The sequence below is a fragment of the Chelonoidis abingdonii genome, chromosome 14 (genome assembly GCF_003597395.2).
Source record: "Chelonoidis abingdonii isolate Lonesome George chromosome 14, CheloAbing_2.0, whole genome shotgun sequence".
NCBI lineage: Eukaryota > Metazoa > Chordata > Testudines > Testudinidae > Chelonoidis > Chelonoidis abingdonii.
The window spans coordinates 14,634,974-14,658,631 of record NC_133782.1 but is presented as its reverse complement, the minus strand read 5'-3'; the positions used below and the strand labels follow the sequence as shown (position 1 = coordinate 14,658,631).

The window sequence follows — 23,658 nt, the reverse complement described above, 5'->3', positions numbered from 1 at the left end:
TTTATTTGGAGAATCAAAAAGTGCATTTTTCTTTCTTTCCTCTTTCTTCCCCAACCCCTCATCCTCTTCATGGTTTTCACAAAGCCTCTGCACTTCCAGGGTCCAACCAGAAGTGCAAGTGCCTAAATGACACTAGACTGAGGGCTTATCTAAATGGGAAAATTATTCTGTTTCATCTATGCCAGTATAACTCCCCCATGTGGACATTCTGTTCTGGAATAAATGTGTCTTTATTCTGGCATAATTACTCTGCTTTCAAAGAAATACTATTGCTCTGAAAAAAAACCCAAAACAAACAAAACACAGTGCTATTTTCTACACTTCTTTTAGCCAGGCTGCTTTAGTTACTATAAATCCAACTGTATATGTTTCATATGGAGAAGAAAAAATTAGAGTAATAAAAGTTTAGAAATTTCTCACAATTACCAAAAACATCTTTTCTACCAATAACAATGTCATATTTTTTAAGATCCAATATCTTGGGATCTACCAGGACTAAAAGCAAATGATACTTTTACACTTGGGAAGCCCAGAGTCACCTCCATCCATAATTATAAAGTTTCTGTTTTTACTCTGGGCTGCAAGATAGTGGACTTTAACCCTGCACTAGTTCAGGATTGTATATTGCCCGTTTTACATCTTTGATGTAACTAATTTAATTTTGGCACTGGTTGAATTATGGTGGAGTAATTTCACAGCTGGGAGGGAAGAAGGGCTGTTTATCTAGCAGGCAGATGAAGGGCAGCTGGCTGAACTTCTTAGAAGTTTAGAATATTAGCATAAATCCATAGAAAAAAGAATAACAGGAAGAGTGAAGGTGAAGTAAGCAACAGTTCCTGGTAAATACAGTTTATCACATGGTTCTGCAGTGTACTACATGTATATCATTTAAATGAATTAATCTGCTTTGTATCAGTTTATACAACGCTTTACGTATGGTGAAACCTTACTAAAATAATCATTGGTAGATGAATACATGCATTCATTATACACCCAGGCTGCCTGCATTCAAGAGGCCTTCACTATCTACACAAAATGCCCACACTAAATGAAATCATTTAAGCAAAGTGAATGGTTTTAAATGTATGCTATTAAGTTGTGTTTTTAAAGCTGCCCAGAATCCTTAACCATTATTAAAAATGGACTTGACTGATGCTTTTGTGAATTTTTGATGGTGCCTTCTCATAAGTTACCATATTGTTTTCATTAGATTGTCTGTGTATTATGCAGACAAAGAAAGAAAGAAAAAGGAAAAGGAAAAAAGAGGACTTCTCAGGATGAGTTATTCTTTTGTAAAGGTTATAGTAAACATGTCAATGCCTAATTAAGCAGCAAATTTTATCTGTATTGTGAGGGAATAGGGGTGTAGCTGTCTGGTAGTTTTGCTTCTCCTAGTAAATCTGTTTAGAAGGACAGATAATATTGTGAAAGAAAGAGTACAGTACTTACCTTCAAAAGAAAAAAATCCCCTTTTCATGAAAAATGGGGTTAATGGTATTCAGCTAGTTCAAGTAAAAAGGGGGAATCAACTCAACTCCAACCTGGAACTGAGAACTCAGTGTCTAAGTGCTTTTCTTCTGACTCCTTCATTCATGTCCCTCTTTATTTTTGTTTTGCTCATTACAATATGCATGGCACTGTGATACACGTTGGCAGGAGTCCAGTGTTGCTACCTAAACTATACTGTATCTCTGACACCAGAAGAACAATGTCAGCCCTGCTCATCAGTTCATGCTGTTTGTTTAACAAGGTTACTATTCATGATGTGTAGTAGCGCTTGCCTCCCTGCACACATTCATAAGGGAGGTCATGGCGAACATCATCTAGTTACTAGAGGACAGGGCTAGGAGTTAAAACACCTGGATTTGAGTCCCAGATCTGCATTTGACTTGATGCCTGTCCCCGAACAAGTCAATTAACCGGCTTGTGCCTCAGTTTACCCATCTACAAATGGGATAATAATATATTCTGTTCTTCACAGAGACATTGAGAGGCTTATTTATTTAATGTTTGACAAGCATTTTGTAATCCATAGTTGAAGGCACCCATTCACATGCACAGTATTATCATTATGATATGTAGTGTTGTTTTATCACATTGTACATGGCACACCTTCATTCATACATAATTACATAGTTATCTTTACCACTGTTTGAGAAGCTCTCTAGTGTCACATCCCCATACAACAATCAGCCAAAGAGATGTAAAAGAATGATGTAATCAGTATTCTTCCTAGAATTTAGTGAATATTTTGAAACAAAGAATGTATCTAATGAATTTAGCCTCTTTTTATATTCCTGGAATATCCACGAGTAGATCAGAGCTTCTTCTAACTTACTTGTAATTCAGGTTTATTCAGCAAACTGTTTTTTAATATTTTTCCTCTATGGATTGATTGCAAACATTTCTTTGTTACTGTAAGATATTCAGTGTGTGATTCTGAATCTCATCTGTGTTGTTCAACTTTGATTGGTAGAGCAGGTTGAAACATTGAATTATATTGACATTTCTGAAAAATAGTTTACAGAAAGTTTTGTCTATATTTTTGTCAACATTTTGAACGTTTCCGAATTTTCTGACTAGCTCTGTTGATTGATCAAAATGATATCATTTATGCAGTTATGCCAGTGTCAGGTGTTCAGAAGTCATGGGTGAGGGCCCCCTAAAAGCCATGAGATTGGCTTAAAAGTCATGGGATTTTAAGCATATAATAAATATTGGGTCTTTTCATTTGCCTTTTGGTTTTTGAGCCTTTACAAATCATATTTCTCAAACTTTTCTCTACCATCATGAGGGCAAAATCTCTTTTTTAAACTACAGCTTTGATTATTACATAATCACATGATTCCCTGAGTTGGTCGCTAAGAGAAAGACCAAATATCATGAGGCTCACAATGAAATCATTCCAGTTGGCAACATTGTTTGTGTTTCCTGATTGAATGAGCAGAGAAGTGTGTTATGCATGAAGGTTTGTGCCTGTGAATTTAAAGATTGGTTTCCTTAAACGTTTGTATCAGTAGAAGTTGATAGTTTGAATTTCCAGTTACAGGGTAAACAACAGGGGTATGAATACTGCCAAAGCAGATTAATTAAAAATTTAGGGTGGCTATTAATAGGAAAATGTCTCATTGGAGTCCAAGGATGAAATCCTGGCATTGCTGAGTCACGGGGAGTTTTGCCATTGACTTCAGTGGGGCCAGGGTTTCACCCTAAGCCTGATTCTCCTTTCCCTTGCAACAATTTCATACCAGTTTAGGTCCATTTACTTCAGTGGAATTAGTCCTGATTTAGTGCCACAAGAAAAAATAACTGAATTCCGTAATTAATTTTAAAATTTGTAGCTCTACCAATATAAAGTTTATCTTATTAATTAAAATAATTCATTTGTCAAATAAAACCACTCTGGATTTGCTTTACTTTTTTAGTTTTATAGTTAATATCAGTCTATCTCAGCCATATCCTAGAACATTCTTCCATAGCTACTTAGGCTTCTGCCCTAGAATATTTCTTTTATCAAACGATAATTTGCTTTGATGGAATACAGTGCATTTACAAACAGAGGTTTCAGTTGAATCTATTAGTTGTTTCAAGTGTAGTAGTTTGGAATATCAGTTATTTGTGCACATTCTGAAATGCTTTTTTAAGGTGATCAAATGGCAAAAGATTTCTGTTCCTAGATAATTCTATGAACCAGGAAGATTAGAGCAGTTACTTTTCTTCTATTCCTTGCAATTCTCTCTCTCTCTGTCTCTCTCTCTCTCTCTTTTCTTTTCCTTGGGTCTAATAACAAATTCATAGAATTGAGACTTTTAGTATGAACGTAAAAGTTCTCACATATGAATTTTTCACATGTCCCATTACAGGACAGTTAGAATTATACTCCCATGACAGGAAAATTATTAACTCAGAATCTCTGGCAGTTATAAAGAATTACGATCATCCAATAAACAGCAGCAAGCTTTACAAAAAGTCGTCATTTGACTTTTTCACTTCCAGGAGTAACAGACAATAAAGTTGTAGATTAAAATGAATGAAGTCCAGTAGCAAAAACACATAGTGAAACTAAAGAAAGCAAACTGCAGTGTTATTAACATGTTATTTCATATATTGATGTTACATTTCAGGTTACGTCCAAGAGGAAGACATAAAGGAGGAGGAAGAGGACGATGATGACAGTAATTCAACAGCTCAACTTCAGGGCAGCAATGATACTGGCACGGATGAAGAACATGAAGTGGGTCCTGAGCAGAAAGGAAGTTTTAGCTATCAGAATTCTCCAGTAAGTCATATATCTAATCAGGATGCGGAAAATGAGTCCCTGTTAAGTGATGCTAGTGACCAGGTGGCAGATACTAAAAGCATTTGCTCCAGAGAGGTGCAGGATCTGAAAACCAATGGCCGCCCCAAATCTCAGAATGAAGCACATGATTGCATGGATAAAATGACAGCAGTCTATGCTAACATACTGTCAGACTCTTATTGGACAGGCTTAGGACTGGGTCTCAAGTTGTCTAACTCTGAGAGAAGGGGCTGTGACAGTAGAAATGGAGGTAACAAAAGTGACTTTGATTGGCACCAAGATGCATTGTCAAAAAGCTTACAACAGAGTTTACCTTCCAGACCGGTTTCCAAACCAAATCTTTTCAGTTCAGTCCAGCTGTACAGACAAAGCAGCAAAATGTGCGGAACTGTATTCACGGGTGCTAGCAGGTTTAGGTGCAGGCAATGCAGTGCTGCCTATGACACCTTGGTAGAGCTAACAGTCCATATGAATGAAACTGGTCATTACCAAGATGACAACCGTAAAAAGGACAAGCACAGACCTACTAGCTACTCAAAGCCCCGGAAAAGGGCCTTTCAGGACATGGACAAGGAAGATGCACAAAAAGTTCTAAAGTGCATGTTCTGCGGTGACTCTTTTGATTCTCTTCAAGATCTGAGCGTTCATATGATAAAAACAAAACATTACCAAAAAGTGCCTTTGAAGGAGCCGGTACCTACCATTTCTTCAAAAATGGTCACTCCAGCAAAGAAACGTGTGTTTGATGTTAACAGACCTTGTTCCCCAGATTCCACAACAGGATCTTTTGCAGATACCTTTTCTCCTCAGAAGAATGCAAACCTGCAGTTGTCGTCTAACAACCGCTATGGCTACCAAAATGGAGCCAGCTACACGTGGCAGTTTGAGGCCTGTAAATCCCAGATTTTGAAGTGTATGGAATGTGGAAGTTCACATGACACCTTGCAGCAACTCACCACTCATATGATGGTCACTGGTCACTTCTTGAAGGTCACAAGTTCAGCTTCAAAGAAAGGAAAACAACTAGTACTAGATCCATTGGCTGTGGAGAAAATGCAATCGCTGTCTGAGGCACCAGCCAATGACACCCAGGTTTCAAAACAATCCAGCAATGCATCTTTGGATGGCATAACTCCTGCATTGGAGCTAAAGAAAGAGAGTAAAAAAGATAAACCTGATGATACAAACAAAGATGAGAAAGTGGTAAAAACTGAAGAGTATGAAGATACACTTCAGAAACCATTGGATCCTACAATGAAATACCAGTATCTTAGGGAGGAAGATTTAGAAGATGGTTCAAAAGGTGGTGGGGATATTTTAAAGTCTTTGGAAAACACTGTCACCACAGCCATCAATAAAGCTCAAAATGGAGCTCCTAGCTGGAGTGCATATCCTAGTATCCATGCAGCCTATCAGCTCTCAGAAGGAGCAAAGCCTTCCTTACCAGGGGGTTCCCAAGTACTGCAAATCAGGCCCACAATTACCAATAAATTGAGACCCATTGCTCCAAAGTGGAAAGTTATGCCTCTGGTTCCCAGCTCAGCAAATGTGGCCCAGTGCACTCGAGTGAAGAAGGAAACTGATGACAAAGAAGTCATACAAAAGGACTACATTAAAGAGGGCATCCAAGCTGAAGCTGCTCCACTCTGTCAGAATGAAGGGAGATCTCTCCCCAAATCTGAGGCCCCTGTAGAGCCGAAAAAGACAGAGGCATGTCCCTTGAAGGAGGAGGATAAACCAAAAGAAGATGGTGAGAAAGAAAAAACAAAACCCAGGGAGTCAATAGCAGCTTCTCTCAGCAATGGTTGCGTTGCCACAAACCATTCTTCTGACTTGCCTTGTGTGAATCCACTTAGTGCCCTGCAATCTGTGTTGAATAATCACTTGGGCAAAGCCACTGAGTCTTTACGGCCCCAATCCAACTCCAGCCCCAGCTCGAGCACAATTTCTGTGTTCCACAAACCTAACTTAAATATGATGGAGAAACCAGTTTTATCTCCTGCTCCAACCCCACCAAAGCCTGCAAGCATCTCCAGGCGTTATTTGTTTGAAAACAATGATCAACCTATAGATCTGACCAAATCCAAAAGCAAGAAAGCGGAGTCAGCTCAAGCGCAGTCTTGTACTTCCCCACCTCAGAAACATGCTCTGTCTGACATTGCTGACATGGTCAAAGTTCTTCCCAAAGCTACTACACCAAAACCTGCTGTATCTTCTAGGATCCCATCGATGAAATTGGAAATGGATGTCCGACGTTTTGAGGATGTCTCAACAGAAGTCTCCGCTCTGCATAAAAGGAAGGGCAGGCAATCAAACTGGAACCCTCAGCATCTCCTGATTTTGCAAGCTCAGTTTGCTTCCAGTCTTTTCCAAACATCAGAAGGTAAATATTTATTATCAGACCTAGGCCCTCAAGAACGCATGCAGATTTCTAAATTTACTGGATTGTCAATGACCACCATCAGCCATTGGTTAGCAAATGTCAAATACCAACTTAGGAAAACTGGAGGAACAAAGTTTTTGAAAAACATGGACAAAGGACACCCAATCTTTTATTGCAGTGACTGTGCATCTCAGTTTAGAACCCCATCTACTTATATTAGTCACTTAGAATCCCATCTAGGTTTCCAAATGAAAGACATGAACAGACTGGCTGTGGAACAGCAAACCAAGGTAGAACAAGAAATCTCCAGAGTTTCAGTTCAAAGATCACCTGAAACAATAACTGGGGAAGAGGATACAGACTCTAAGTTCAAATGTAAGTTGTGCTGTCGGACATTCGCAAGCAAACATGCAGTAAAACTTCACCTAAGCAAAACACACAGCAAGTCACCAGAACACCATTCACAGTTTGTAGCAGAAGTGGATGAAGAATAACTTTTAAGGTATGCATGCATCAGCTCCACAGTGAGTTTTAATGTCATGATTGTAAGGAGATTCTTAAAGCATTTCTTAAAAGTAGAATACATTATAAAATTGAAAATATGCTGCTGCATTTATCAGTTTATATACCCAGTCCATTTTACATTGCACTGAAGAACAAAGCTTCATAAATGGATCACAGTCATGAATTGAAAAGTTGCTTCTTTATAATATTTTTAACAAAACTGTTTCTCAACTTTTCACATCTCATATTTTCCTGTTTCTAAGAATTATTTTTAGTTCACCTTCTATGCAGGTTAGTGTGGCATAGAGCAAATAAATGACTACTCTTCAGTTTTTAATGTCATTTCCACTAATGGTAGCCTGTTTTTCTGCATTTTCTCTCATAGTTCCAAGGAATTATTTATCCCTCCTCCCCTCCATTACTAATGTGGCATCAAATATTTTTTTGATGAGGGGGAGAAAAAGACAATATAATTTTGATTAGCAAAACCTCAATTATCCAAAACAGTCCATTATCCCAAAAGACTCATGTCCCCCTATAGTCTATTAATGACATTGAAAATGCTTTTCATTATCTAAAATCTTGGTTTTTCCACCCATCACATTTAGATGATCAGTGTTGTACTGCACCGTATTTTAATAGCGTCCCTTACCACTTATACTAGTGGTCTCCTTTGAGTTGTTTTGAGTAACCTTCCCTCCTCTTGCGTTCCTATCCATTCTTTTCTTTATTCTTGAATGCATCATATTTACACATTGTCTCATAGTATCAGTGCGGTCTCAGTGCTCAGTCAGTACTCCTTGCCCTGTATGACTTCAGTGAAAGTTTTCAGTGCAGATCAATGCCAAAGTATGGGGCTGTTTTTTGCTTCTTAATTGAGAGAATCAATGGCTTTTGTCACAAGCTTAACTTTTCACAAAAAGACAGCTTTCTGGATACTGTTTTTACCGTTATTTTCTCTGTCGAAGACGGTGTATAGCTGTGAGTGCAGTCACAGCCAATGTTTACGATGTGTAAGATAGTTTTTAGCTGGTGCATAATTTATAGCATTTTTAATTTTATTTAACTCCCAAATTGACATTTCTTGATGTAGATAAATAGGAAGCACATTAGCTGCAAGTACAAATAGATGTTTTTAATTCTGAAGGATTTATAACCAAGAGGGCTTTGTGTGATTAATTTTCAACAAATAATTTCTTCAGTAAATTTACACCTCCCCTTTTTTTTTTCGCTGGCAGAATATCCACAGGCAAGTTCAAATTTCCTCCAACATATTCATTATTTGAATTTCCTTGATGAATATCTTTTTGAAATTTGTACTTTATGGACTGATAATGAACATTCAAAATTCAAGCTGTGTTACTTGTGATTTGTCACGTAAGTCACATGGCACGGCAGCTATTCTCTGACTAGTTGAAGGTGCGTGTGCTCCGGGAATGGATCCACTTTTGCAAGAAGATTTAAAATTTGCTTGCTGCAAATGTTCGTGCAACTTTAAGATTTCCCCAGACAAGGGCTATACCTCACTTCTATCCCATTAAAGAAGCTATCATTTAAACCAGTAATCAAAGGGTAATTTTGAGACAGGTGCTATGGGAAGCTATTACAGTATAGCACAACCATCACTACTCAAATGTAATGACTCTTAAGTCTTGTATAGGTCTTGTGCTGGCTTTTGGCACAGGGGTAGATTTACTCGTTCTTAACACTTTATATAACAAAACTCTGTCTTTTGAAAGGGATGTGAACGCTGACAAAGTGAGTTAATTATTTTAAAAATTGTACCTAATATTAATGGGGATTTTTTTTTGCATTATTCACCCAACATTAGTACCCAGTGTAAAACAAAAGGACGAATAAATGTTCTTTGTGTATCTGATAATAACTGATTTTCCAGCTTATGGTTTTATTACAATTCAAAATTGAATGTACCTGCCAAAATATCACAAAATGAAAAGAGGTTAGGGAGGAGGAAGGAAATGAACAGACTTTTTTCCCCACCTGTTAGCATCTTTAAAGACTTTGACATTTGCAGTTTCTATACTAGAGCTGTGCGAGCAAACCAGTAATTTGGGTGCTATCAAACAAAAGCTGTTTGCCAAATATATGAATATATCAGTTATTTTTGGCATCTTCGTGGCTTAATACCTGACAAACGTTTCAGGTTTGGGTCTTTAAAAGCACTGTTCTTGTTAAACACTCAACTTTGTATGCACATTGCTGTTCTTTAGAGATTTGGGGAATGGGAAGCAGACAAACACATTTTCCAAAGAGGCCCAGAAAAAAAAGTTTCTGGCATTACCCAGGTGAGTATGGATATAAACCAAGGCACTGGCCCTCAAATCTTTCAGTACCCAAAAATTGTCACCCGCTTAATACCCAGAAATTTCTAATTTATATCAGCATGCAGGCAGTACCTTCAAAGGCATATATTTAAAGTGCGCTGACAGTGATAGCACTGTTATCTGGAACTATAATTTTAGTTGGTATGCATGAGAGGACGAATTGTGTGAAATGACGGGGTATTTTGGATGACATTGGATAGATTTTATTACAGTTTTTGAGCTCTAAACTTGCCTAAGTTCTTCTAACTATGCTAAAAATGTTATTCCTTTGTTTCCTGATCTCTGCAAGAAGACCAGGATACATAACAGGGATTTTCAAAGCTTCCTTATCTTAAGAATGGCATGGTAAAAGTTTAATATATCTCCTAATTATGGAGCATACAATGCTGTTTAAGGAATATGCCAGCAGAAATTCGTGTATTTAATATATACAGTCATCTAAAAGTGCAAAGTATTTAGAGAAAATAAATATAAAGCATATTGAGACACTTAAAATGCACAAATATATTACTTGGTTAACGAAATGTTGCATCAAGAGCAGAGATAAACAAAATGTAAATAACTAAAAATGCAAGTAAAACAGTGGAAAGAAATTCTCCAAACTACAGAAACGTATAAAATGTCACCCATATTGAAAATGAAACTTACCATTTAAATTCTTATTTAGAAAATAGAGTAAATATCATTTAAAAATATAAAGAAATGAATTGCCAGTCAGATCATTACTACCAGAAAAACATTCATACATTGCGTCTGTGGTATTTTTTTAAAGACATCAGTGCAGTGAGGCTGTTTCAGTGATTTGTGATAAATTCCTATTAAATGTAAATGCAGATGTATATATCTGCTGTATATTCATCTCCGTTGTGGGATTTTTTTTTTTTACCTTTCCAGACTGAAATAGGTCTGGTAATATAATGTGGTATTATTTTTAATTTACGAAATTCTTATGTCAGTATCATCTTTTCATTTAAACAGCTGCAAATTTTTTGTTCTTCATTTGAAAGCCTACGTACATCAGGGAGTGTTGCTTCAAATTTGTACACGGATTTATAACTTTAAATTATATTTGCTCAATTCTTCAGCTAAATTAAAAATACTTTTTTTCTCCAGGAAGTGTGTGTGTGGATGTGTGTGTAGACACGTACACATCTCTAGCTTTACATTCAGACAGTGACAGTGGCTACAAACTAGTCAGTATTAGAGGATCTGTATGATCTTATTTAAAACTTTTTTTAAAAAAAATTAGTCATTATAGATTTAAATCTACCAGGCTAGTTGTGGGGAGATTTCTCTTCCAAAGTCCCTGGTAAGTAAACACACAGCTACCTAAAATGAACTAATTTGAAAGTAAGGTTGCTGCAAAACAAAAAATGACTCATAATGATAAACAGTTTTTCTATTTCCTCCTTTGTCTTTTTTTTTTTTAAACCATCAAGTTTAAAGCTTCTACGGTGCTTTTTTTCTATTTTATAGCAGACAACTGACGTTCTGTGGTAAATGGAAGAAAGAGCAGAGCAGAACTGAAAATCCTCTAATGCACTGACACTAACTTGCCCTCTATTGTTGAAAATGAGCAGGCAATCATGATTGTTCATCAAATGGCTCCTAATGCAGTTAAAGCATTCAGCTATAATTTCTCCTTGCATTTATAATTACTGTCATAGACTGCACACCTCAGTGAGCAGATTAAAGCTATAAACTATTTAGCCGTAGCTTTAAGATGAGGAACTTGATTTGTCTGGCAGCAGTTATTTGTTAGAGAGCTTGACACGTCACATAAAAATGACTCCACTTGATGAAGAACAATGCAGTTTAAGCAATGCAGTGATTTTAAATCAGTCATTATACCACGCCCTGTAAGAATTGCAAAGGAATTTGTTAAATGATATATAGGACACGAAGATAACTGTATGTGTTAAGTATACCAAAATAGAAGATTTTTTTTTCTTTTTGTGGATTTTATTTTCTCATCTCTCCTCTGAAACGGCAGGAGTTTCACAGCATGACATGATCGGCTATTACAGCTAATGTCAGTGTTACATGGGATAAAGGAGCTGCCCAAGTCAGGTGTCTGAGTTTGGGGTTTAGAGAGAATGTAGCTTTCTCTTCGTCCTGCACACATCAATAACAAATGCCACGAAGGTGTAATAAGCGAATATGAGAATATTGGGGCACAGTTTGCCATGTCATACCATCAGTTTGTAAGCAGAAGTCACCATCAAAACTAATGGAAGTTTCCGATTAAAAAATCATTAGCCATAGATAGAGAAGGCGCAACACAAATGAGGGGCCTGATCCTACTGCAATTGTTAAACTGAGCAAACCTCCATTTACTTCACTGCAGGGTCAGACCTTGTAATAGGTTCCTATTGTGATCTTTTTAAAACCAATGCAAGTTTTGTTATTGACTTTGTGGGAGCAGGGTCAGACCCAATGTTTTTAAGATATCTTAATGTAGATTTATTTGATTGTTATGAACAAGAACAATGTTACTAATAAGATCAGTTACGATTACTTAGCATTTCTGTTTGCGCTAGCATCTAGAGACCGACGTGCTCAGCCTCCATTGTGCTAGATGCAGTAAAGACATATAGCAAATGACAGTCCTTGGCCCAAAGATAAGTAACGACTGCCGTAAATCTCAGTCTCTATCCCAACAATCAGATATTTTGTGTTCAGCAGAGAAGAGACACCACTTAAATACTTGGGCCAGATCTTACTGACCTTGAATACAGCCTCAAAAATTCAGTATCCGAAAGGGTATCAAAATATTGTCTTTTTTTTGCCCTGTCTGATATCATTAAATGTTACAGCCTTCATGATCTATAGCAGCACGTTTTTACCCAACAAAATTGCACAGGAAAAGCACCTGAATCTTTTATATTTTTTTACACCTTACACCTCGCCACATAGCAAAGATCAATAACAAAGAGAAAGGACATAGGGAATACCCAGCCCTCTAAAGCACCTTTCAATAAAAATAATTTAATTGACCAGGGTGCGCACTCTGTGCAAATGTGATGGAACACAGATGGAAAATCAGAAAAATTACGTATGCAGCTTCATAGCAAGAAAAGAGATGATTCTCACTTTTTATTGACATAATGAATACAAAAGTAATTATTAGTCAGCTGTGCACTGAGGGCCTAATTCTGACATTATTGTGGCCGCATTCCTGCATCAGACCTGCTTGCATGGATCCTTGCATCTTTGCAGTGGCCTGGTTGGAACTTCGCACAGGGGTCGGCACCAACTGATCCTGATGCAGAAGCAGGCCTTTACATTGGCATTACACCTGATTTACTCTATTGTGGGTGAGATCTGAATCAGGTCTTTTGTGTTTTGTGTCATTTTGTCACATAGCAATAATGGACAACAAGCAATGCACTGCACAGGGACGTTGTAGAGAGACACAGGTTGATATCTGTGGCAATGTCTGTTTTTAAGAGTTTAACATGAAGGAAAAGGCAGTAATCCAGGGCTGGCATGCTCTGAGCGGTGGCCAGATTGTGCCATTAAGACACAGAACTGAGTGTGCGGGGGGGAAGAGGAATGCTAAGCCACAAATCCTTGAAAGAGCCCAGGGATAAGTTAGTACCCACTCCATCTGCGCTCTGTTGGTGTGTGTTGTGCTGTGGGAGCATTAGCAGGGACTGCAGTTGATTCTGGCCCCTGAAAAGAGGGCACGGGTTCAAAAAAGGCAGAAAGGTTCCTTCCTTTTTCACCTCCCTTGTGCAACCATTCAAGAGTCAGCCACAACGTGGCCTCAAGTGAACAGTGTGAGTTCCGCTTAACGAAGGAAATAGGCGGTGCTGGTTGAAAACGTTCTGTCAAAAACTAACATATTGACAGAACTATTTGCTTCACAAAATGTGCTGCTTTCCATGGAAAATGTTGGCTTTTAATTGAAAAAACAATTACCTGTCAGTTTTCAGATGAAAAACAAAATATTTCAATTTGGAAATGCTGCTGTGATACTCAGTTGTCTCAAGTTCCTAGACTTTTCTATGGAGGAGACTTTGTCTCCTATGACGCACTGTGGTCATGCATCTCCCATGATGCATCACCTCCCCTTACCAAGAGAGTAATACCATAGTTAGGGTGATCAGATGTCCTGATTTTATAGGGACATTCCTGATTTTTGGGTCTTCTTCTTATATATGCTTCTATTACCCCACCACCACCACCTGTCCTGATTTTTCACACTTGCTGTCTGGTCACCCTAGCCATAGGAGATGCAGTCTAACCAGGGACCCTGGTCTATGGAGGAGAATGGCCACATGAGGGATCCAAATGACAACTCCGATAAGGTACAGCAGTGACATTTCAAAATTGAAATATTTCAGTTTTGGACCAAAATATGTTGGGGTTTCTATGAAAAGTTTAAATTTTCCCTCAGTGGGTGTAGGTGGGACATTTTCGGAATACCAGCTCTTGACATAGGTTCCACTTAGTTAATAGGGTTTTCCCTTTTTTAAATGAGAAAAAGAACAAAGACTACACTCAAAGCGAACCCTTTTAGCCCTTTGGCCCCCATAATTCTCAGTGGAGTCAGTAGGAGATTTACATGTTAAGAAAACAATATTATTTGATACTAAATTCCTAGTACTAGTGATGGGCCTGAACCAAAAACCACGATCTGAACAATTCCAAACTTTGGGATCACTTGAAATACAATCTTGATCCAAATTTTGTAAATGGCCCCTCTCTATCCTGGGCCAATCCAAATCTTGAATCCATATGTCCTTTCACTTGGGGAGCTGGAAACCTGGCATGAAGGCTGGATCCCAGTTTTGTGGCTGGAGCCCACGTCTCTCTCCTCTATTAGACATTTTTATCTCCAAAACACTGTACAAGCTCTCATTTATCTGCCTCCAGCTATGCACATCTGCTTCCTTTCATACAGAAATCTCTGCTTTTGTATGTGCAGATCATAAGTGCTCAACTTTAGCCCCATTAAAAGCCATGGCTGCAGCATTTTCAAGTTACCTAGGGATGTGCTCTGATGTGCTCTGCCTGTTTTTCCCATCTCCGGGTGCCAAAGTACAAGGCCTGGGAGTGGTATTGATAATGTACACTAAGGGCCTGATGAATCTCTGCAAAGATTAATCTGCAGCCCCTTTATGCCAGGTAGACTGGTTCAAAGGAACTGTAGAGCAGGCATGAGCCCTCCCCCCAGGGCCGGTGCTTCCATTTAGGTGACCTAGGCGGTCGCCTAGGGCACTAGGATTTGGGAGGGCGGCATTTTGCCACTGTCCCCAGCAATTCGACGGGAGGGGGATCCTTCCGCGCTTCGAGTCTTTGGCGGCAATTCTGTGGTGGGTCCTTCACTCGCTCTGGGACCTGCCGCAGAATTGCTGCTGAAGACCCAGAGCGCGGAAGGACCCCCCTGCCACAGAATTGCCGCCAAAGACCCGGAGCGCAGAAGAACCCCCCCGCCACAGAATCGCCGCCAACGACCAGGAGCACGGAAGGACCCCAGCCTAGGGTGCCAAAAACCCTGCGCTGCTCCTGTCTCCCCCATGGACATGGTAAAGGGGACCAGATGATGAGGCACATCACCAGATCTGTGCCACCTCTGCAGAAGCTGGATACAGCAGGTTTCTGGGGCAGCTGGGGGAGGGAACAGAGGAGAGGCAGGGCACATCAGAGGTGGGGAGAGGGGGAAAGCTGTGGGGTTGGCATCCCTGCCAAACTCCTTAGGCATAGGTCAGGAGCCTTCCTATGGGGGAAAGGGTGTGTGTGGGGTTTGAAAATAACTGGCTCCTCCTAGGCAATTTTCACATTTCCACTAAACCAGTGTTTTCCAAACTTGGGTCGCTGCTTGTGTAGGGAAAGCACCTGGCAGGCTGGGCCGTTGTGAATCTGCTGCGTCCGGAGGTCCGGCTGATCGCGGCTGCCACTGGCCATGGTTCGCTGCTGCAGGCCAATGGGAGCTGCTGGAAACAGTGGCCAGTATGTCCCTTGGCCCACGCCACTTCCAACAACTCCCATTTGCCTGGAGCGGCAAACCACGGTCAGTGGGAGCCACGATCAGCCAGACCTGCAGACGCAGCAGGTACACAATGGCCCAGCCTGCCAGAGGCTTTCCCTACACAAGCGGTGCCCCATGTTTGGGAAACCCTGTACTAAACTATATGCAATGCCACCGCTTCTTCAAGGGGTGAATAAACCCAGAACTGGGGAGAGGGAAGGGGAAGGATTGTCTTATTCCAGTGAATAAACTGAATATATAATTTTTATTCAGCTCAGTTAAGGTTCCATTAAGAGGGAGACAACCCTAACATGTGCTTTGGCCCCTCACCAGATTTATGAGTATTTGCTGTAATCTTTAATAGGAAACTCTGCTGCAACTGCCACCCTCGCCTGCTCTCCCTGAGATACACAGCGGCTTGTCAGGGAAATGTACTTCAATATTAATGTGAATTTGTACGTTTTTATGATACTGCTTGGGAGAAGGGGCAGGCAGCGAGGCCCTGGTGATATATACTCATTTCTAACCATTTGTTGTGCTAGACAATCAAAGAACGATGATAAACATTGTTAAAGAAAGTGGAAGGTGTAGCACTGACATTTGTGAAAGCAGAAGGGAGGGAGCGAAGGAGCCGGTTGGAGTGTGTTCAACATGACCATTCTTTTTCATACCATCTTCCTAGGGCAGCAACATAAGATCAAGCAATAAAGCAAACTATACAATGGCAAATGCTCCTTCCCTTTGTCCACTTGTTTTTCCTCTGGCCAAGAAAAGGAGTTTGCCCTCTGCCTTGCTGCATACAGCAGATTGGGCCTGACGCTGTGGGGTGGTGTGCTGGGGAGAAGAAGGAGTTCAGGGCGGGACAGTACCTATTTCGTTAGTTGAGTCTTGTGCTGTGACGGCAGTTGTGGCTTCTGATCAGAGGACTATAACGGTGGACAGAGGCCTTCTTGCACTCTTCTCTCTCCGCTTCTGCCCCGTCCCCCAAGCAATAGCTGCATTAAAGGACTGAATGAGCTTCACCTGTCTAAAGAGAAGGAGGGACCCTCCACACTAGCCATCAGAGCTGGTTCTCTCCTTCCTCTCCCCCATCCCCGAACCAGGCACAGATAGGGTTGCCAGGTGTCCGGTTTTCAACCCAAACGCCTGGTCAAAAAGGGACCCTGGCGGCTCAAAAGTCTGGTTGGCAACAGCGGCTGGCTCTGTGTGGCTCCCGGAAACACCCAGCATGTCCCTCTGGCTGCTAGGCACAGGTACAGCCAGGGAGGCTCTGTGTGCTTCCCCAGTCCATGGCACAGGTGCTGCCCTGAGCGCCAGCTTCTCAGCTCCCATTGGCCAGGAACCACAGCCAAAGGGGAACCGTGGGGACGGTGCCAGATGAGTCAATGCGCAGAGTCCCCTGGCCCTGTCTCCCCCTGCACCTAGGAGCTGGAGGGACATGCCAACTGCTTCCGGGAACCACTTGAAGTAAGCGCCACCCAGAGCCTGCACCTCTCACCCCTTCCCACCCCCCAACCCTGAGCCCCCTCCTGCACCCAAACTCCATCCAGAAGGCTGCATCCCAAACGCCCTTCCATACCCCAACCCCCTGGCCCAGCTTGGAACCCCCCTCCTGCACCTAAACTCCTGGAACTCTCATCGTCCCCCAACCCCAACCCTAAGCCCTCTCCTGCATCCCAAACCTCTCATATCCAGCCCCATCCCAGAACCCGTATCCTCAGCTGGAGCCCTCACCCCCTCCTGCACCCCAACCCCTCATCCCCAGCGCCCGCACCCCCAGCCGGAGCCCTCAGCCTCTCCCTCATCCCAACCCCCTACCCCAGCTCTGTGAAAATTAGCAAGTGAGCAAGGGTGGGAGAGAGCAAGTGACTGAGGGAGAGGAGATGCACTAAGCAGGGGAGGGGCCTCAGAGCAAGGTGGGGCAGGGCGAGGCCTCGGGAAGAGGCAGATCAAGGGCGAGGCAAGGGTGTTCAGTTTTCTGCAATCAGAAAGTTGGCAACCCTAGGCGCAGAGAGTACATGCTACACCTTCTTAAAAGGGCCATGCAGTATGTACACGCCTTCCTGTGTTCCCTGGAGTTTTGAGAGGCTTTTGTGCCTGACTGAGATACTGGGGCTACCTGAGTTCCTGTTGGAATGTTGTGCCTCTGCCCTGCTTCCAGTGCAGGGCTAGGCTTTCAATGCATGGTTGAACCCATTGCCTCCTGCTACAAGTGAAGGATTCCTACATTTTCCATTCATATTGTGCTACCCAGCAATAAGTATTTAAATTTGCTCAGAGTATCAGATGTGCTTAGCAGTGGTGTAGTGGTAAGTCATTGTGACATTTTTCTGCTCTTTCGTTAGTGCTGCCTGGTACTCTGATAAGAAGGGGAATTCACAGCCACTTTGTACTGGTTATAGACACACACACTCTTTGAGGAATATGCCCAGTGCAAGAGGCTTCCCTGGTAGGCTTAGATAGGCACTGAGATCAACCCTGGAAACTGTCCTTTCCTGTATCAATAAGGGGTGATAGGACAAACCAGGGTCGGTAAAGTGCAGTGTCTCCACTCTCACTCCTGTATCAGGCTCAGCATAGGAGCAAGAATGAATCAGCCCTAAGATATAGAAGAAAATGAAAGTTTTCAAATGCTCCAGTGCTAAATATTCTTTGTGACACTGTCCACTGCTTACCATGGAAGTAAATATTATCTAGGGGTTTGCTCGTAAGTAGTAAGAGGCTGAAGAAATCCCACCAGAGAATTTCCTCTCTGCTTAAACTTCTCCCGGGTGTACATAGTGGAGTACAAGAGCAGGGCAGGGTACTGAAGGCCCAGGTACAGGGGAACGCAGGGAACTCTGAAATAGCATCTTCTGTTATTCAGAGGAAGCACAGCTATAAGTTGTATTGCTCACAGATCAGACTGTTTGTTCCTTATTGGTTCTGCTTCACACTTTTTGTAAACCCAAAAGGCACATTTTGTATAGGCGGAAACTGTTGTTTCATTTCCTGATGCTTTTTGCACCCTTTTTCTTTCACATTGAAGACAAAAGAAAATGGTGAAAATTCTCTGATGGGCTCAGTTTAGTGAACATTGTCCAAGTGCACTCGGCTAACGCAGATTCAGCCGTTTAGAGGAAATTTTCCACATGCCAGTCTCTGCCATCTGCCAGTGCAATTCTTCCTGTCTGCTTGGAAAAATCAGCCCCTGGGAATAAATTACACCAATTCTCTAAATTTCTGGGGATGGACATTGAACTATAAATTTCCATGTGGGTTGAATACTGGTGGCGTCCAACTTTCTCCCTCTGAGCCTCTTAGGAAGACTGCCACTGGCTTTAGTGGGTATTGGATCAAGCCCTAAGGGAGACTACAAGAGTAGAGTCCTGCTGGGATATGATAGTGCTAGGACCTGTTTCTTCCTTGCACCTTGTATAATAATTTACACGTATGTAAAATGAGTGATAAACTCTACAATAGCAAAATGCTACTGTTCTACACCTATGTTACCCTCACTTTGCCCAAGGATACATGACTATACAAGGTGCAAGTGTAACCCACACACCTCCTGGGTGTGGTGTTCTGTCCCCTCTAGTGGCACTGAGATGAGAGAGAATTTTAGCTCATGCAGTAGAGCCTCATGTACTAAACTCCAGAGGTCCCAGGTTTGATCCTGCCCGACAACAACCGGGGTCTGTTGGTGTTACACAAGCTCCTATGCTTGAATGTCTAGGCCTGCAGCAGTGGGCCTTCAATTCACTTCCCCTGTTAGTCATCTGGAGTCCTCTTCTGTTGACTATCAGTTTATGGTGCAAGCCCTGACTCTTTTCTCAGGCTTCTGCTTCAGGGAGAGGATTGTGGGGAAAGTACATAGTTTATTTCGTGGGGTAGAAGTGTTTTAAACAGTCCAAGAAACCTGTATTATTTTTAAACATTGCATATGCTCCCATGAACTATGAGGATGGCCTCATTTTATAAATCAAAACTAAACTTTCAGATTTTCCAAGGGGATTAGGGTGAAAGTTTCTACATCCATATTTCAAGTCTGAAAAAATATCAACAGGATTAATAGGCATAGCCAAACTGTGTGTAAAAGCACAACCTGTAATTTGTTTTCCTTCTGCCATGTGTTTTCTGTATCTCTTACCCCCCACATACAAATTGTACCGAATAATGTGGGGTGCACACATTACTCAGGATTATTAAATCAAGCCCTTAGTACCAGGGGGATTTGTTTTAGATAAAGACAAAGCACCAGGATTTTTTGTTTTTTTGTTTATTCTGGATTCACAGAGTAGCAAATTAAAGATTTCACTGTGCTAGGCTTTGTGTTATTCAGTTTTAATTTAATTCTACTACCTGATTCTCTCTGTCCCCCCTTTCTTTGAGTGTTACCACTAGGTGGTCCAGACTCAACTAGAAGATTTACTGGCAGGACTAAATGTATGAACACATTGTTTTTCCAATATGATTTAACGACCTTTTTGCAATTCCCATGGCTGTTGAAATCTTCCATAATTATTCCCTTTGGTGGCAGAGGCTCCTGTTGATCAGGTGAAAGCTGATGCAGATGTCTAATGTCAATAAATTTGCAATCCATAAATATAACTACTTGGTGCCAGAGTGAACCAGGGTTAAGTAGAGTGCAGCAATAGACACCTAAGTCATGAGCTAGATCCAATTACTGTGAACAAAAGAATGAAAATTTAAAAAATATCACCTCCCAAAAAGTTATGCGCCCCCTTCTTCCTCTCCTCCACCTCTCGCTCTATAGTCTCCCTATGTGATTTTCTATATTACAGCTCAGCACTTAGAAATCTCAACAACCACCAGGCTCTATAAATCTAAAGGCATTAGAGTAACATAGGAGGAACAGTCTTGTCACTAAAATACAGGATGGAGAGTCAGAAGATCTGGATTACGTTTCCAGCTCCACCACTGTCTCATCTTGTCTCTTAACTTCTTTGTGCCTCAGTTTCCCCATAAAATGTAGATTAATACCTATCTCACAAGTTTTGTGACGCTTCAGAGCTTGATACTGCAGACACTTACTCATGTGAGTTGGCCCTCTAGGTCAGCAGGACTACTCAGAGGAAAGGCCAAATGCAAGTACAAAGCATTAACATTATTATTTTCTTTGTTATAAAGGATGTGTTATGGACCAATCGCACAATTTCCCAAGAGACTTTCCCTATGTCTCTCAACTTTGACCTTTGGTCCTAAAAAGACCCAGTTTCTTTGACCCATAGTCTTGTCTATACATATTTGATTTCAGACTGCATTGTTTGTGGTGGAGATGCCTCTGGCAAACATTCAAGGATATTCCTAACATTAGTAAAAAGCAACGTGTAAACACAGTGCCATTTGCATGTGCCCTTTGAGCATTCCAGGGATGACCACAGCTGAACTGGAAGAGGCTATAACAGCTAATGAACTGGGAAATATAGCAGAGGCATTTACTTAATAACTCAAGAAATTCTTTTGGCTCACCTTGTAGAGTTTTAACCTTTGAATAAAAGAGTCCCTAGTTCAAAATCCAATGTCTCCTCTGTCCTCATGTTAATTTTTAAATTATATATCTTTGTTGAGACGCTCTTATGTTGAGCATTATCGACTATTTTCCAAGTCTAAAATGGAGAATTATAACCAAACATTCGCTACCACCTCTAAATCACACCAAACAAAGTGGCATCTGCAGTTACGCAGTAACAGAGTGGAAGAATGTAACATTTGTAAATGTACGAGAGGGGGACAGCAAAGGCAACCACAGTGGCAGAGACAGTAGTGACTGGAGAAAGGTGTAAATCAGTGGTTCCTAAACTTGTTCCACCACTTGTGCAGGGAAAGTCCCTGGTGGGCTGGTTTGTTTACCTGCCGCATCTGCAGGTTCAGCCGATCACAGCTCCCGGTGGCCGCGGTTCGCTGCTGCAGGCCAATGGGAGTTGCTGGAAGCGGCAGCCAGCACATCCCTCGACCCGCACCACTTCCAGCAGTTCCCATTGGCCTGGAGCAGTGAACTGCAGCCAGTGGGACCTGCAAATGGCCAGACCTGTGGATGCAGCAGGTAAACAAACCGGCCCGGCCCACCAGGGGCTTTCCCAGCACAAGCGGTGGAACAAGTTTAGGAACCACTGGTGTAAACTAATGATTATGCAAACTACTCAAGTTTTCTGGAGTCCTCTACAATTAGGTGCCAGAGTCAGCATTACAAGTATACACAGAAGTGCAATCAGAGTTGAGTCCACGCCATGTTAGGAGGCTATTTCGCACCCCGCAATGCCACACCATGGGCCTTCTGTGTTGCTAAAGGATTGTAGACAACATGTAAGAGATTCTGAGGCTGGAAACAGCAAAGCTTCTCTTTTGCTTCTTGGGGCATGCCTAGGCTGCAATTAAAAACCTGTGACTGGCCTGTGCCACCTGACTCGGACTAAGGAGCTCTTGCTAACAAGCTGTTTAATTGCAGTGTAGACATTCCATCTTGGCCTCTAGGAACCTGCGATGTAGGGGGGTCTCAGAGCTCAGGCTGCAGCCCGAGCCTGAACATCTACACTGCAATTACACCAGGGCTGCCCAGAGGATTCAGGGGGCTGGGGTCTTCGGCGACGGGGGTCCCCACTTCAGCAGTAATTCGGAGGCGGCGGGTCCTTCCACTCCCGGACCCGCCGCCAAAGTGCCCCGAAGACCTGCAGCGGGGGCCCCCCGCTGCCGAATTACTGCCGAAGACCCAGCACTTCAGCGGCGGGTCCCTCTTCGACAGTAATTCAGCGGCAGGGGGTTCTTCTGCCCCGGGAGAGAAAGAACTCCTGCAACCAAAGACCTGGAGCGGAAGAAGCTCCGGGGGCCCGGGCCCCGCAAGAGTTTTCTGGGGCTCCCGGAGTGAGTGAAGGAACCTGCTCCAGGGGCCCCGAAAAACTCTTGTGGAGGTCTGGGGCAAATTGCCCCACTTGCCCCCCCCGGGCAGCCCTGAATTACACAGCCTCTTAGCCTGGGCCCCTCAGCCTGAGTCAGCTGACGTGGGCCAGGAACGGGTTTATAGTTGCAGTGTACACTATGAGTCCCAAGTGCTAACCCCACCCTTCGCTTCTTTCAACAGGTGTGAATAAACAGCACCCTCACCCACTCTTAGAACACATATATATGCACACACACCAGATTAGTGGCCAGAATTTACATCTACTGTCCCTGGGATTTGCCTTTATTGCTAACTGCAGTTTATTTTGAGGTAGAGAAGAGCCAGGACTAGAATGTAATAAGCACAATTATTGAGGCTGCTGGAGAAGGGCTGACCACAGAGCTCTCTGGCCCTCTAGCTCTCAGACTGAGGAATACAGCTTTGTCTGTACAAGCCTGACCCAGACTGTGGAATGGATTGCTGAGTACACAACACAAGTTTAAATAACCGGTAAATATAACCCTAAACCTAATCTTCCTGCTGCGTTTAGATTGTTCCTTGCATTTCTCTCTGCAGGATCCGTCTATCGTAACTTTTAATTCTCTGCCTAGAGAGAGGTTTCAGTGTTTCTTATATCATGATTGGAGTTAACAAGAGCCACCTATCACTGTGAGTCAGCAGAAATTATTCTGCAACCTCAGGCAGGGTTCTGGCACCCTGAAAGCAAGGGTTCTAGAGACTGCCTTCTTGTAATGCCCTGTGGCATAGAGCCAAATTGTGACTGGCCTCAAAATAGGTGGGCACAGAAGAAAAGCCACCACAAAGCTCTGTCCCAGCACAGAGATTAATTCCATCCCTACTGCCTTTAAAATAACAGCAGTAAAGGGCAGTCACACATCCAGGGGTTTTCAGAAGATGTTGGGATACTATCAACGCCTACATAGTGATGCTAGTGACTCTGTATAATAAGTATAGGGGGAGGGAAGGGGAAGGAGAAGAACTCCTCAGGGTAAGAACTGCCTCTTACTATGTGTTTGGACGGCACCTACCACAACGGGGCTCTGATACTAACTAGGGTCTCTGGATGCTAATTCAATCTTCATACTAGCTAGAAAGAGCTAGTTACTGCAGCCACAATATTTCAGTATGAGTTCCTGGAAGACTCCTAGTATATTTCGTCTTGTCCATTGTTTAGAGACTCCTCAAACCATGATGTCCTCTGAATGACTAGTACAGACAGTGCCAATCATAGTGTGATGCTTAACAAAATAC

General features: G+C 42.1%; 1 protein-coding gene across 1 annotated transcript in view; it reads left to right on the top strand.

Moving 5' to 3' along the window:
- The window catches only part of TSHZ2 (teashirt zinc finger homeobox 2), a 268,268-nt gene that overhangs the window by 153,547 nt on the left and 91,063 nt on the right, over nucleotides 1-23,658 (top strand). Inside the window, exon 2 of the mRNA XM_032774703.2 lies at nucleotides 4,125-7,185. Within this exon, the coding sequence (XP_032630594.1) occupies nucleotides 4,125-7,177 (3,053 nt within the window). The 3' untranslated portion in view covers nucleotides 7,178-7,185. The remainder of the gene's footprint in view (nucleotides 1-4,124; nucleotides 7,186-23,658) is intronic.